We start from the raw sequence: 15982 nt of genomic DNA, 5'->3' as shown, positions 1-15982 counted from the left end.
CTCACTGCTAGTAACTTGTCACTCACTCTATGCAAACAGCATATTGTGCCACATAAGTATCTTGAAAGGAGAAGTCTCATGAAACTAACAAATCTCAGGCAGGCAAGGGGATATGGGAATAAAATAACGAAAGTATACATACCCGTCCTCATGCCCTTGTAGCGCAAACCCTCCTCATGTTTAAAAGGCCATAGCTCTTGCATTTTGTCACCTACATTTTTTCACCTATTTTTTACATAAAATATGCTGTGAAATCTGTGTGCTCCCGCATCCCAATTCACCATAGCACACAATGCAGAGTGTGGCCGGAGCTGCACTTTCCATTGTGTATCCTCTGGATTTTGCAGGGGGGGAGCTACCTAGGCCACATCTGGATGTGTGTGTGTGGGGGTGCAATACTTTACCTTGCCCCTGATGCTGCCCACATACACAAGAGCCACTGGGTTGTGTATATACACTATGATGTATATTTATGGTGGTGTCCATGTTGCAATAATGTGCTACCTTTTGTCCTTGCAGCCTTGCAGATATAGGTATAAACCTTGCAATGCATGTTTTTTCTTCAAGATTTGAGTGCCCCTTTAATCCAGGGATACGCACATACATGCTCCATCCTACTTGCGCTTATTGTGCAGGTGATAGATCGTGTAGCAGGCAGAGGTCCAGCTCTATCACTTTGCAATATGTGACGGATCCCCAACTCCCAAGAATAAGAAGTTCAACCAAAAACACAAAATAAAGACACAACACATTGTAATCAGGTGTCAAAGGGTGCCAATTTTATTTCAAATTACATGACACTGAAAATGGCAGACCCCCGACTCACAAAGAGTCACTCTCCAGCACTCAGGCGAGGAAAAAACCCCTGTGGGGGAAACCTCGGAGGAGCCATGGCAAGTGAGTTGCCCCTCCTCTGGGCTTAGAGGGTAATATCATACTATAAATATAACGTAGTGGATCTGAGAGAGATCTAGCTAAAATATGTCACTTTATTGATGGCTAGGCAGGTGGATGTATCTTTTCTAGGTGTAGACTCTATGACGGCGTAGTCTAAAGCAGACCACTCCTTTTTCTCTGCTAGAACCTCCAAATTACATCAAGGGTAGGGGGCAGTAAAGTTGTCAAGCTCAAGGTCCTCTGGCGCATCCAAGATGGCACTGATCAGGGCGCGGTGCATTGCTTTATGGAACCTTCATTATGACATAAGCGCTTGTCAATACAGTGCATGGTTGCCATGGTTACTGCAGGTAAACACATCTGAAGCATTAACCCATTAATGACTGGCAATGCACCTTCCTGCAGAGGACATTAAACACACTTGTGACCAAGCAAACAGCTTATGGTTAGGCCACACTAAGATCACTAAATAATATGGTTTGATGTGGCCCATAGCAACCAATCACAGCTCAGCTTTCGTTTCTCAAATTACTCTGGCAAAATAAAAGCTAAACTGTGATTGGTTGCCATGTGCAACTTAGACAGACTGACTTGCCCATAGCAACCAATCAAAGCTCAGCTTTCATTTTATAAGAGCTTGTTAAGATATGAAAGGTGAACTGTGATTGGTTGCTATGGGCGAATCAGACCATGTTTTGTCTGTGGCTGTATGGTAAAGCTGCTCCATTGCTGTAAAGCTTATGATGATGATGATGACTGAAAACACATGACATTAAGCTTCCCCATAATGCTTTGCAGGCAGCCCTTCCTCCATATCTCCCATCTTTTTGGAGGGACACTTGTGGTTCACAGAAATGTCTATACACTACAATTCCCAGCATTTCCTGTCACTCAGTTTAGAATCCACTGGTATACGGTTATATACGGCGGATTTGTTTACATGAAGGAGACTGCTGACTATCTGATGTAATTGTATGTGGAAAGGGCTGCCAAAGAGTATTATACATAAAGTTGCTGAAATGAATAGAGAAGAAGGGGATCCCCACCTGGAAATCCCCCAGAGTAAAGACAAGCAGTATGGGGTAAAACATTTCCCAGGCTTTTATAGGAAATCAGTGATCACAGTGTCAAGTTGTTTAAAAGTAAAATAGTCCACAGTATTAATGGGATACTCCACACAAAAAAAATCTTAAAAAAAAAACCTGGTGCCAGAAATTTGTAATTTGAAGTGGTGTATTCTTTCCAGTCGGACTCTGTGATCTCTGCTGCCACCTGATTGCTTCCAGTCAGACTGGAAAGAATACACCACTTCAAATTACAAATTTCAAATTACAAATTTCTGGCACCAGGTTTTTTTTAATGATTTTTTTTTTGTGGAGTATCCCATTAATACTGTGGACTATTTTACTTTTAAACATCTTGACACTCCTGACATGGACAGAGGTGGCAGCAAAGAGCAATGTGTCACACTGGAAAGAATACACCACTTTCTGCAGGACATCCAGCAGCTGATAAGTACTGGAAGGCTTGAGGGCTTTTAATAGAAGTAAATTACAAATCTATATAACTTTCTGACACCAGTTAATTTGAAAGAAATATTTTTTTAGCTTGTTATCCCCTATCTTATGGATTTTAGGGGGAGCACCGGCCCAGCCAGACTGGGGTACCTTGGGCCCACCTTACTTACACCAGATATACCAAGCACCAAACCTTTCACATTACTATAGCAACTTTGCACAGAGCTGTGTATGTGACCAGCGATGCCAGCTCACTGCTAGTAACTTGTCAGTCACTTTATGCAAACAGCATAACGAGCCACTTAGGTTTCTAGAAAGGAGTAGTCGCATGAAACTAACAAATCTCAGGTAGGTAGGTAGGGGGGTGCAGGAACATAATAAAGAAAATATATTTACCCGTCCCTATGCGCCTGAAGATCTCCCTTAATGATATCCAATAGCCACCGGCCTCCTGCAGTTGCAGCTGCAACATCACATACTCGGCTAAAGGATCGCTTGCTCAGCCAATCACTTACTGAGTCTGGTTGAAAATTACTAAAAATGACTTTCAGCGGCTGTGGGAAAGAGAGCAGTGCAGGGGCACAGGGACTGGTGAGTATAGTTTCTTTATTCTCTTCCCGCACTCCCCTGCCTGTTATTTGTTACGAGACTTCTGTCAGCTGTAATGCGTGTTCCAAACTGCTGACACTGTTAGATGCTGTTAGGTCAAGAAGACACATGGTACCTTAAATATATTTGTCTGTGCTTGTATAACATAGAATATGTTTTTATTCTCTAGTGTGGTACTCGTAGTTAGCGCTGTGCAAAAAATGGGCTCCAGAAACATTCAGTAAACAGAGTTAATTGAAGGAAGCACATAAACATGAGGTGTTGCAAGGATTTATCCCCCCCCCCCTTCCCTTGCTTCTTCAGATATAAAAAAGTGCATGAGAAACATAGCAGAGTAGCAGGTTTAAAGAGTCTAAAAGAGCCGATAAAACAGGCCCCCCTAGAGAGGGGCTATTACATCACCGTAAACATGTATTAAACTGATTTAGCGCATATTCAAACATTACAGCACAATTTTGATGTGTTTGCAGACACCTGAATAGAGGTTCCTAACATAGTAACACTTTGCAAATAAAGTATATAACTATAGGGGGAGATTTATCAAACATGGTGTAAAGTGAAACTGGCTCAGTTGCCCCTAGCAACCAATCAGATTCCACCTTTCATTCCTTACAGACTCTTTGAAAAATGTAAGGTGGAATCTGATTGGTTGGTAGGGGCAACTGAGCCAGTTTTACTTTACACATGTTTGATTAATCTCCCCCATAATATATATCTTTCTCCCCGTGGTAATACACCAAGTGCCTGTGCCTTGTTCTTTATTTTCTTTTTCATGTCACCCATGAGGCAATATTTGCTAATGCCAAAAGTGGTTGCAGACTGTAAAATCCTCCCACTGTTGACGTTTTGAGGCCAGTCTTTCTGTTTTAATGGGTTTAATGTTTTAAAAGCACTAATATGACCTTGAACCCCAATGTCAACTGGGAGCGTTCAGTCTGATAGGAGTTACCCCAAGCATGTAGATGTTCCCTTCCTGGCTGGTCAGTACCTGCAAGCTGTAATGTAGAAATAGCATGCAACAGGCAGTCAGAGTTAAGGTCCCAGAGATAACTGTTCTGCAGGCAATTATTGGTGTATGGTCACCTTTAGGGCCACATGAGATAGCAATGACCTGTACAAAGCATTTCCTTTTAAAGATAGAAAATAGCTTACACTAGTTGAAATGTTTTCTCTGTGGGCATGTTTCTGCAAGACTGGCATGGTAATAGACATTTGTGTGGTGATGAGGTGTATCTTACATGTGCAGCTAACATCTTGCTTTTTAGGCTGAGTTCACATCAGCAGTTTTCTTGTATATGAACAGATCCGTGTATATTAAATGGATAGATAAGCACAAATGTACGAGCAAAATTATCCATTTTTTTTAATGGTCCGTTTGCATTTTGGCTTTAAAAAACTGACTTTTATGCATCAGATTGCTTCAGTCAGCATCTGTTTGCATATCAGTTTATTTTCCTTTCTGGTTTCTCACTTCTGCACATGACTCAGTGAAAAAAAAAACTGATCTAAGGGAACCTTTCACCACGGCATGCGGGGTAGAGCCCCCTGAACCCCCCCCCCAGTAGAGCCCCGAATACTTACCCCATCCTGCAAGTCACGCTAAAAAATCCGATTCCACCGCAGAGAAATCGCTGTGCGATGGTCGGCATGCACGATGTGTATATGACCAGAGATAAGTCCAACGTCTATAGGAAATCACTGGAGCAGTGATTTTCTATGGACATCTGACTCATTTCTGGTCACTTACATATCGCGCGTGCCAACCGTCAGGGCCGGCTTCTGGAGTGGGACTTGCAGGACGGGGTAAGTATTCAGGGCTCTACCAGGGGGTTTGGCGGGCTCTGCCCTGGTTGCCAGGGTGAAAGGTTGTGTTTAATTAAAAAATAAATGGGGAGATCGACTGGTCCACTAGGTTCTGTTTCTCCGTCATCAAAATGGATAGTAAAAATGAAACTGTGGTGGAGGCTCAAACGCTGATGTGAACTTAGACTTACAGACAGGCTTTCTCTCAAGACAGATGTGGGAAAAACACTGCTGCAAAGTTCAAGCTTCCCTTTATTTTAATCATTACATGTTATGTTCCACAGATGATCTTTTCTAGTGAAACATTCCTACTGTAAAGCATTATAACCAGTGGGAAGCACAGATTCTCTGTGATAAAATCCTTGCTCTGTTCTCTCACTAGTTGCTTAATAGCTGTCTCCTGTACTTTATCACATGAACTAAATCATTACTTCTGGGATATTCTACCCAGATGTTCCATATAATAGACTGTGTGATTGCTCCAGGCAGCACAATTGACAGAAAAAAAAGTGAAAAGGGGAAAAACTGTGTCACTGTTATTATACATGACTCAAATGGGTGTTTTATTTGCATTCTTTTTCAAAAATAGTGCAACTTCTTTTTTTTTTCCAGAAGTTCCTAAAGCCATTCTTTTCTTTTCACATCCCAAGAACTCAATTTTAAATGTGTGATTATGGGAAGCTACAACAGGGGGTCATGTGCACCTTAGTAGCTTACTGAAGATGACATAAAGAGGTTATCCAAGATTACAAAAGGCACAGCACCTGTCTTTTAAAAACTGCACAGCACCTGTCCCTGTTGGGTTGTGTGTGGTATTTAAACGAAAGTTTATTCACCTCATTAGAACTGAGAGTTGTGCTGCTTCTGAAGGAAAGCAGCCATATTTTTCTAAGCCTGGACAACCCCTTAAGTTTTTTCAACTTGATAGGAGCTGAATTAACCTGTCTTCAGTGGATCCCTCTAGTGGCCACTGTAAGGCAGCTATAATTTTCAATTCTCTTTATGAAGACAAGCAGCAAATCTGAAAAAGGAAAAAATAAAAAGCTAGTGTGCCATTAAAGATAAATTATAAGACTATTCAGCACAGATTTGTAAAGCAGACATTAAAGGAAATATCTAGTATAGATTTTCTTTTACGGATTAGAATCAGATACTGAAAGTTGTTTTACTTCTCTATTTGTACATTGTTATGGTGGCTGCCATATTGCCTGGGCTGTTTTTAACAGTACTTAGTGATATGCTTTGCAGCAAGACTCATGGAGATAGACCACAATAGAGAGACTCTGTTCCCTGGAGATGAATGTAAAAACATTACTGAGCATGCTCTGTAACCTTTCAAGAGGTCATTCCACAGGGAGCCACTATTTTCTTATACTGATGCTATCTTCCTACTGGTGGTACATATTGCTGCAGATCACTTTACACAGAACAGGAAGTCTCAGCTTAGTTTTAGCCCAAGTGGTAGGACTGAAAACTACAAGATTTTAGGATAATGTCATAATGTAAATTGAAATTGAAGATGAAAAATTTAGAAAAAAAGTCTCCAAAAATTCTTAAATGTTTAACATAAAAGCATTATTTAAACATTAAGTAATTTTCTGATGACTCATTCCATTTAAGTAAGATTTGGCCAACTTTTTCTCCCATCTTTGTTTGTATAGCATGGGGACCTTTTATTGAGGCCTATTTCAGTTGCTGATTAAAGGAACATCTATACTTTGTAGTGCAATAGATTACAATTTCACCAAGTTAATTTTCTAAGCATTTCAAGGCCTAAAAATTCCCTTATAGAAAGACTTAATTCACCAGGGACAAATAATAAAGTGTTCTGGAAAAAGGATTCTCTTGAATTCCTAATTAAGAGAATTTCTATCATGACTTTGTTCATGTATCTGTCCTGTACAATTAGAGTGGAAAAACTAGACTCGTCACACACTGGTGTAATGTCAACAGGATGGTATAACTCACTCTTCCTAGTAACATCACACTTACGTGCTGTAAAAGGGTAGTAGGCATGCAAACCATGCAGAAGCCAGAGGCCTATGATTTTATGTAAACGAATACTAAAATGAAGACCAACTTATACAATCCTAGAAAAATGTCTGCATGTTTCCATGCCATGATTGAAGGTGCAAGATTTTTAAACTGCTTTGTGTATGTATGTTGGGTTTCATGTAAACGAATTCAATTTAGAGAGACACTAACCCGGAAATTGCTCCACATAAAACATTTACACATACACACACACACTGGACATATAAGACAATTATATTTATACATTGTAATAAGAAAAAAAGTAATAATTATAACTTTTGCAGGGGCTGTCTGATTATGAAAGCATCTGTCCCTTTACCCTATTATTGCATATGGAAGCCATGAAGGGTAGACCATGTTACCTGGCTTGTTCATAAATTACAGAGACGACAACACAACATTTCCTATACAGTAGCATAAGAGATCTCACGGGGGTGGGGGGTTCCTTATGACATTTTGTATAATTAGACAATATAATGAATAACCAGCACACACAAACGATTCTCTATAATGGACCAAATAGCGTTATAATTTTTGCTGCCATATACCCAGGAATGTACTCTAATAAATAGTTTATTTTTAACATATTCGCAGTATACTGTCAGTAAAATATGTCTGTAAATATTTGTGTGTTATATAAAGATTTCTGCAGAAGAAATTTTTCCTTGTGTATTTTTGTTTATTGATGCCAGCAGAAGTCTATGATATTTGGCTTGTGGGCCTGTTATGTAGATGGTATAGTGTGATATTAATATGGCAATGTTTTGTTTAGGCACAATAGAGAGCTATTATTTGTTCTTTGGGGTGGCATTTCTAGGGAGTATTGGAGTTTTACTTGGTTAGTACATGATTATTTGGTCCCCATTATGGTACTTTTTAAATAATTAAATTATACAGTCATAATTTATTAGAATGTTACAATTATTTGCTGCATTCACATGTTCCGTGTACTGTCTGTAAAACATGGACGACACGGATGTTGAATGCAAGTCCTGGAGAGTTTCTCTGTACGACATGATCATGCCAACAGCGAGGAAACTGTCTGAAATGCCGCAGCACTGTAATGACAGAGCTGTGGCAGTTCATACACTGCCACCATGGTGTTCATACAATTCATACAACTCTCAAGGACTTGCATTCAACGTCCACCTCTTCTGTGTTTCACGGGCAGAACACGAAATGTGTGAATGACGCCTTTGTCTCTTACCTTTATCTTGGTTTTTCTGAGCTATTCTCCCTCCTAAAGCAGAAAGGGTGTATACTGTGGAAATTCATAGGATTCGGCCCAGTGCATTGTTAAACACCATTAAAGTTGTGGGATGAACCTTTTATTTCATTTTAGAAATCCATATGCTATGAGAGAAATTTTCCTGCATCAGCTTCCCTAAACCTTAAACAGAACTGTCCTGTACACGTTTATAAAGCAAAACGTGTGGGCCATTAATGTTGCATAGCTGCCTGGCAGTGGATCAAGAGATTATATATTAGTTATAAGGAGGACTCCAATAGAGTTTTTTGCTGTAAGGCATAATATGTATAAAATAACCTAACCTAGCTCAGAAGTAAATGCTACAACTGAAGCACACCCTTGGCTGACAGATACGCAGGAACCTACAGTAGCTGCCTATGTTTAATGAGACCTGTCATGTTATCATTTGGCCAACTCCTTTGGTTTACCCACTAAGACGCTTCTGTTTCTGCTAGACGTGTTACTGTGTGTCTGTATGTGTGCTGGCTAAAAATACATATATACATGGATGATGTTTGGACTATCTGTTAACGGCACCTCCAACCCCAACACACAATGGCATGCTAGCCAGCCACCTTCCGCTCACCAACTTACATGGACTACATGACCGCCCTTGCAGGGTGGCTACCCTTTCAAAGATGTCACAACATCTCTATTGTTTGTAGCATAAATTTCTGCAGCGGTGATGATCGTTACTGGCAGTAGCCAATATAATAAATGCAGTCAAGTTCTTTCCATAATATTTAATAGCAGTCATGAGTTCTAAGATGTGATAAGGCGATCAGATTTTTACTGCACTCTCCCTGAGTCTTGTCAGGTTCAGCTGCCAGTGTGGGGGGAAAAAAGTTGAGTCTGGCAATGGCAGAATATGCAGAACAGGGTTTAGTGTTAGTATATTTTAAAGCAAACGTGGCCTCTGTGTACTTCTGTGCAAGGACTAAATACTTCATCTGTGCCCTTTCCTACTCTTACATATGTGTTTATGGAAAGATCTACTTCTTTGTAACTATAACAATGTGTCCATGGGATGCCTTAATATGTTTCCTATGTTTGTGTGGTTGATATGCTGTTGCATGTGTCTCATTGCAGGCTTTTTGGGCTGAAAGACTTAATAGTCCACACCAATTGCACAGGCAGTGTGGATGACCTCATTCTTAACCAGAATCATGACTGGCCAGTATATGTCAATCCAGGAATATTGCTGCTTCTATACTATTCCGTCATCTCCCTACTGAAGCTGAAGAACCCCATCACAGAGAGGGTAGGTGATACAAAATATATATTAATTACATGTTCATGTCATGTATGAACATACAATATATTAACACAGAGTAACTGCAACGAATCCACCAAGTATGAAAGTGGCCTAATATGAACATCCTGTACCCAACAGAAGGTGGATGGAGCGGACGTGGGGGGAGACCCCCAGAAGTCTCCAAAAGAAGACCTCGAAATGGCAGATGTAGAGTCTTGGTCAAAAGAAAGATACAGTGTGGGTGAGGAGACAAAGGTGAGATATGTCTGCTCAGTTTTCACTCAGGCATTTATTTAATAAGATGAAAAAATAGTATAATTTGATGGTAGTGACTGAGATATTGTGCATGGAGAGCTAGTTTCTGGAATACATATTTTAGTACTATAAAGAAAAGCATGCTCCAGACCAGGGCTGGGAAATGGTATCAGGTGTCACTAAAACTTATGCCAAAAAGAGATGTACTTAGCATAGAAATGTAATAGAATTGTTATTATTCTTTGAGTTTTCTAGACCAGAGGTTCTTTCCTGGAGCCTCACCCAACAGATCCAAGTGATGCCTCACCCCACCAGACACATCAAGGAAATGCCTGTGTTTCACCATATAAGGCCAAAGCCCATGCAAAAACACAAATATTGGGTGTTTCGTTTGTCTCCTTTATTATGTATAACATTAAAGTGAATGTACCACCAGGCCTGGGTTAAAGCACTGGAGGTAGGCCGACCCACCCCCAGTGGGAGGAAACCCCTGCCCTTCTATGATACGGCTCTATTAGAATCAATGGAGCCGTATCATAGAAGGGCAGGGGTTTCCTCCCACTGGGGGTGGGTCGGCCCGCCTCACTTTAAAAGAAATCCAAAATGCTACCAGGGAAAAGACTATGCAGCTTAGTCACCTCTGTGAAAACTGTCTCTCCAGCTGTGGCTCACCAACCACTAGGGGGTGCCTCACAGAGAAGCACTGTTCTAGACCAGGGTGATAGATGCAGCTTGTATCTAATGCTTTGCTTCTGTTCAATAGCCCATGTTATCACAGACAGGTGAAGCTGCAGAGGCTGATCCGCAGGACTGTACAGTTCATGTCATCCAGCCAGAGTCCAGAAAGATTCCTGGTATGTATCCTATGTTGCCACACACTTTAAGTAGGAGTACTTTACATTACATTACTTTTTTATTACATGTGACTACAGGGGCTGCTAATAAAATCATGAGATGTGGAGAGAAGTGGATATCTGGACAGTGTACAGTCAGGTGTCTTTAAATAAAAGGCACATACTACCAATTATGTAGGATTCCTGAATCCCAGGTTTAGCCTGTGTAAAATACAGTTGTAATACTTGTCTGACTTCCATTAACTTGGGCTATACACACTTAAGTTCCCCCTTTGTCATCACGGACTAGTCAGGTCTTCTGGTCTGACCTGCCTAGCAGGACGTCTTAATTCAAAGGGGGAAGCGTTGAGTTGTATTCACAGCAAATATTATACAAAGAATTGCAAACAATGTGTTTGTAGTTGTTACACCTAAAGGTTTATTTCTATGAATTGTAACCTGTGTGCATCTGAGGTATTATCATTATTCCATCACCAGTACTGACATGGCTTCCTTTCATGTAAAATTATTTATTTATTTTCTTTTTTTCAATAACCCTTTGGGAATTATATAATAAAATTAACTTAATTTTATAAGCAGGTCCTTATAAAGTTTTATACTTTGTTGTAATGCCAGCAGCAAACCTCTGTCAGGTGGGAGGTGGCTATGCAATAGGGTTATTGTTGGCATGAGTAAACTTATCATGATGTTGATTTGAATGTTCCTTGTGCACCTACATGCAAAAGCAAGAATGTAATAGAGGCCCCTAAAGCAGTATAAGCCCTATTACACAGAGTGATAATTGCCCGAATCACACTGATTCAGCTCATTATCGCACTGTGTAATAGAGACAATGATCATCTGATAACAACGATCATCGGCTGATCGTGTTTTTAGGTCCAGATCTAAAATCACTGGCCGCTGGCCATGCATCACTTTGTGTAATAGTGATGCACCGCTGATAGCTAACAATTGAATAAACTGTTATAGATTTATCTCTCCAGGCTCCCAGTCTCCTCTTGCCTTCTGCTCTTCCTCTCAGTGCTGTGGCTTTAGCTTCAAAGTGGTCTCTGAGCTGACAGGCCGCTTAGCTAATCACTGGCTGTGGCGATCTTGGACAGTGATTGGCTGAGCAGTCTGTTGGCTCAGACAGGCCACTCTGAAGCTGCAGCTGTGGTGCTGGGAGGGAAAGCAGAGGGTAGGCAGAGACTGAGCACGTCGAGAGGTAACAGTTTAGGGCAAGGGCTGCACGGACATTACTAACAGATCAGATCTAGCAGATCAGCTCTTGTTTACATTATTGATCTGGCCTTCATTTGCCCCTGTAATGGTGCATTTACACAGATAGATTTATCTGACAGATTTTTGAAGCCAAAGCCAGGAATAGATTTGAACAGAGGAGAAATCTCAGGTTTTCCTTTATGACCTGTTCCTTCTTTATAGTCCATTCCTGGCTTTGGCTTCCAAGATCTGTCAGATAAATCTCTCTGTGTAAACGCACCATAATAGGACCCTATTTCTGAAGTTTCTTGTGAAGTCACCAACCAGAGGAGAGAACATTCTAGATTTAGCATTTCCTAATAGGGATTGGGTGCCTGAACATAGGATGTAAGAAAATTTAAGTTCTAATGACCACGAATGTTTATTGTTTGATATACAATCTTACTATGAGCAATCCTATACTGGCATCCACCCAAGAGTTATTAAAGAACTCCCATTTGTTCACCCAAGGTTATGTGTATATCAATCCTTCCCAACAAGGAGTGTTTTTGATGATGAGAATGGCCAACGTTTTACTCCTCTACAAGAAGAAAAGAAACCAGTTAGCTTGACATCTGTATTAGTAAAAATGATGGAAATGCTTTACAGGGTTATCCAGCGCTACAAAAACATGGCCACTTTCTTCCAGAGACAGCCCCACTCTTGTCTCCAGCTTGGGTGGGGTTTTGCTGCTCAGTTTCATTGAAGTGAATGGAGTGTAATTGCAAACCACACCTGAACTGGAGACAAGAGTCGTGTTGTCTCTAAAAGAAAGTGTCCATGTTTTTGTAGCACTGGATAACCCCTTTAAAGATAATTGATCACCTAGAAATTAAAAAACAGCTTGATGGATTTAAACCAGCATGGCTTTACCGCAGAAAGATCACATCAAACAAATCTCATTGATGTGGCTACACCACAAAAGTACTGGATAAAAGTGATGCCATGGATGTCACCTATGTAAAAATTGGACTTACTGGATATAAAGAATTGGAATTTGCCTAGCATGTGGGGTACCATTAATGCAAAAGTTGTCACCTAGACATTGCCAAGCGAGGCCTATTATTTTTTTTTCACCTCCTGGAACCCCTCTACACACACACACCTGACATCAGGTGGTGCCTTCTGAGACAGCCATTTGAACTCTCCTCATGGCAGAATTGCCCCTGAGCACAGAAGGAGGAGTTGGGTAAGGAGGGGCTGTTTGAAATAGGGCCAGCTACAATGTTTGTTGCATATAGCTGTGTTGTGTTGTAAAGTTGAACTGTCAGTTATTGACTAATTGTGACCTAGTCCTGAAAATCATTTCACACACAGACGCCAGGATAGAGATAACATTTTTGTCGATCCATGCATTATGTATGGTATAGTTGGTTAGATGTATCTTGCTCTGGACAGGCTTGAGACAAATGAATGTGTGGGGATAAGTCCCACTATTTAGCGCTGAGTGTCATGCTGCGCCTATGTTATAGTGCCGTAATGTGGACTTGTATGTCATACTGTGCCAAAATATCAGAGCCAATTATAGTGCTAAATGCGCCTAAATAAGATCCCCACTCCATGATGCACGTTAACATTATAGGCCTCTTAGTGATGGATGTAATCCAGTCCTGACCTACGCTCTCCCTCATTTTACCAGTTGCCCTGCATCTGTTATTACTGAGGGAATCTTCCCATGGCATTTGTTGTCCTTGGTCAGTTTTAATGGCATTTTCCACTTTCCAACTTTCTGCAAATTCCTGTGACTGCCAGTAAACAGTTGTCACGCTTCAGTACGCAGAACTGGCTTCAACCCCTGTTTTATATGGAAGAAGAATCGACTACATGATTAATGTGGGTTTTCCTTCTTTACAGGATATTTAGAAAGAACAAAGTGCATCCTCTGTTAAGCCCTGCAGAATTTCCACAATATACAACTGCTAGATAATAAATGCATTCATACCAATACATTCACATAGTATAATGCACAACATATCTGCAATAATAATAATAATAATAATAATAATAATAATATAATTTCTCATGCAAAATGTGTTATAAACATCTCTCCTGTGAGTGCATACACTCAAGGTACATTCTCTGTGCTCTTTGCTTCTCTGGTTACTACATTTCCCTTCTCAGTCGCATAGGCTTGTCCCCTCTTGTTCGATTTCTATTCTCTTGAGCTCCGTTACACCAGTTTGTCTACCCTGAACCCTGAACTCTAAAGCTGGCAGCCTTAAATCCCCAAACCTGCTCTAATAGCTGATACTTTTCTAGCTTGGTCCTCAGGATCGAGCACTCATTCAACTACTGTACACTTAGTTCACGCTCCTGTCCTTTGCCTCTCTAAAGACCTCCATACACATGCAGGTTTCTTTAGAACTAAACAACCATCTGTAGTATATGGAGGCCTTCCAACTGTACTCCGATAGATGATGTCAGGGAGGTGAAGGGGTTGGATTGTTGGATTTCAGCTGCTTTTAGTCTTTTTGTTCTCACCACAACCAGAGGAGTCTGACAGCGGCTTACCCCTCCTCTCTCCCTTTAAAACATGTGAACCCTCAGAATATAAACTATATTAAAATTATACACAGTCTACACTGTGTTGTCCATCTGTGCCTCTCATAGCCTTTGTTAAGGATATATTCATCAAGAGATAGGGGAATTGAAGCATGGTCTGATGCCTTGTGTTTTCTTCTTATTTAAACAGATTCTAAAGCAGGTGCCTCCAAAGAGCAGTCAGCTCTTCACCTACTGGGTAATGTCATCCTCAACCAGAGCTATATATGTGCATTGATTGCTATGATGGTAAGTGCTGACTCTAGGAGGTCCATATACTACCTATAACTCTATAATTCTATTGCAAGATCCTAACTTCAGTGCAAAATTAAATACTTTCAAGTTATTTGTGCAGGAATAGAAAATGTGTCTGATTCTTGTGTTTATTATTAGGCCTCATTCACATGTTAAGTGTTTTTTTAGAACTGCAAATTATTCCACAATTTTTTTTCTCTGCGATCTGTGAAATTTAATCCGTAACATTATACCGAATTAAATTTGTATCGGTGATAAAATGTTGTTAAACTGCTTGAACTTGAAGTTGAACTAGTTTCATAAAAAAAAAAAAAAAAAAAGGCCAACCCCTAAAAAAGTCACATGATCGCTTGTATGCTCCACATTGGGCACTGTACGCAGGTGGCAAATGCTGGAACAGCACGTGACAAGCTTATGTGATGAAGTAGTGACATTTAGAGCTGTGTTTTTACCAAACAACGTGCACATGTGATCCGTGACATCCGCGATTTGCACCTGCCCTATGACTTGTCCTATTTTTTTGTGCTACAGAGCATGGGACGGATTACAGCATGGAACATTTTAACTAGACCTATTGAGTTCAATGTTGTCTGTGATAGTGAATCCGCAATCACAGACAACAGAGCATGTGAATAAGCCCTTAAAGTTGGTGAACTGCAATACCAAACATAGCTGTGGATAGGAGAGGTGATTTTGGTTTATAAAAAAAAAAAAAAAAAAAAACGACTTTGACTTGGTCCTGTACTACCTAAAGCTGCTTTAATAATGCGTGAACCCAAAGATATTCCTCAAATTGTCCTGTTTTCTACCTGATGTCTTTGGTCCTGTAAAAAAGAAAGAAAGATGAGAAATTCACATTTCAAGAGAGCATTGGTGCTGGGATGGAATGACTGTAAGGGCCCATTTACATTGAGTAAAACAGGTGGATATTCTGCTGACTCCGCTCGGAATCCCGGCTGCCTCAGTGTCTCAATGGACTGTGGCTTGCCTCCACTCTCCGCTCAAAGAAATAAGTGCAACATATTACATTGACACAATGAGGCAAGCGGCATTCCGAGTCTGCGGCGGGGGTTCTGCTCGGAATCTCCGCCTGTTTTACTCCCTAAGGATTGTAGCAGATTTGACGCTGCAATCCTGTGTCCTGTCATTTTCTATGAGGTTACAAACTCTGGCCATGTTACCACCAGGTCACGGAATAGCCGCTGTCAAAAAAGATAATTCCAGCAGGTAATGCAGTACCGGCCATATGATCTTTACTGCCGCTGAATTCCCTGCTGCTCACAATGTAGCGTGCTACCGGAGCGGCATGCTTCATTGTGAGCACTGACAGGTTCTCAGCGGCCGCTATTCAATGAATAGCGGCTGCAGAAAACTGACATGTCTGTTTCTTGCGGCGCCACTAGGGATCTCGGACGGAGTGTATACTATGTGTGTACACTCCGGCCGGGATTCCTTAAAAGGCAGCATTATGTAA

The 15982-nt window shown here is 40.8% G+C and overlaps 1 protein-coding gene across 1 annotated transcript in view; it reads left to right on the top strand.

Annotated features, from left to right (window-relative positions):
- PIEZO1 (piezo type mechanosensitive ion channel component 1 (Er blood group)) overlaps window positions 1-15982 on the top strand; it is a 186348-nt gene that overhangs the window by 110686 nt on the left and 59680 nt on the right. Inside the window, exons 8-11 of the mRNA XM_069966046.1 lie at window positions 9199-9370; window positions 9503-9619; window positions 10383-10473; window positions 14405-14502. Of these exons, the coding sequence (XP_069822147.1) occupies window positions 9199-9370; window positions 9503-9619; window positions 10383-10473; window positions 14405-14502 (478 nt within the window). The remainder of the gene's footprint in view (window positions 1-9198; window positions 9371-9502; window positions 9620-10382; window positions 10474-14404; window positions 14503-15982) is intronic.

Source organism: Dendropsophus ebraccatus, chromosome 4 (assembly GCF_027789765.1).
Source record: "Dendropsophus ebraccatus isolate aDenEbr1 chromosome 4, aDenEbr1.pat, whole genome shotgun sequence".
NCBI classification, from domain to species: domain Eukaryota; kingdom Metazoa; phylum Chordata; class Amphibia; order Anura; family Hylidae; genus Dendropsophus; species Dendropsophus ebraccatus.
This window is presented reverse-complemented; position numbering and strand designations above follow the sequence as displayed.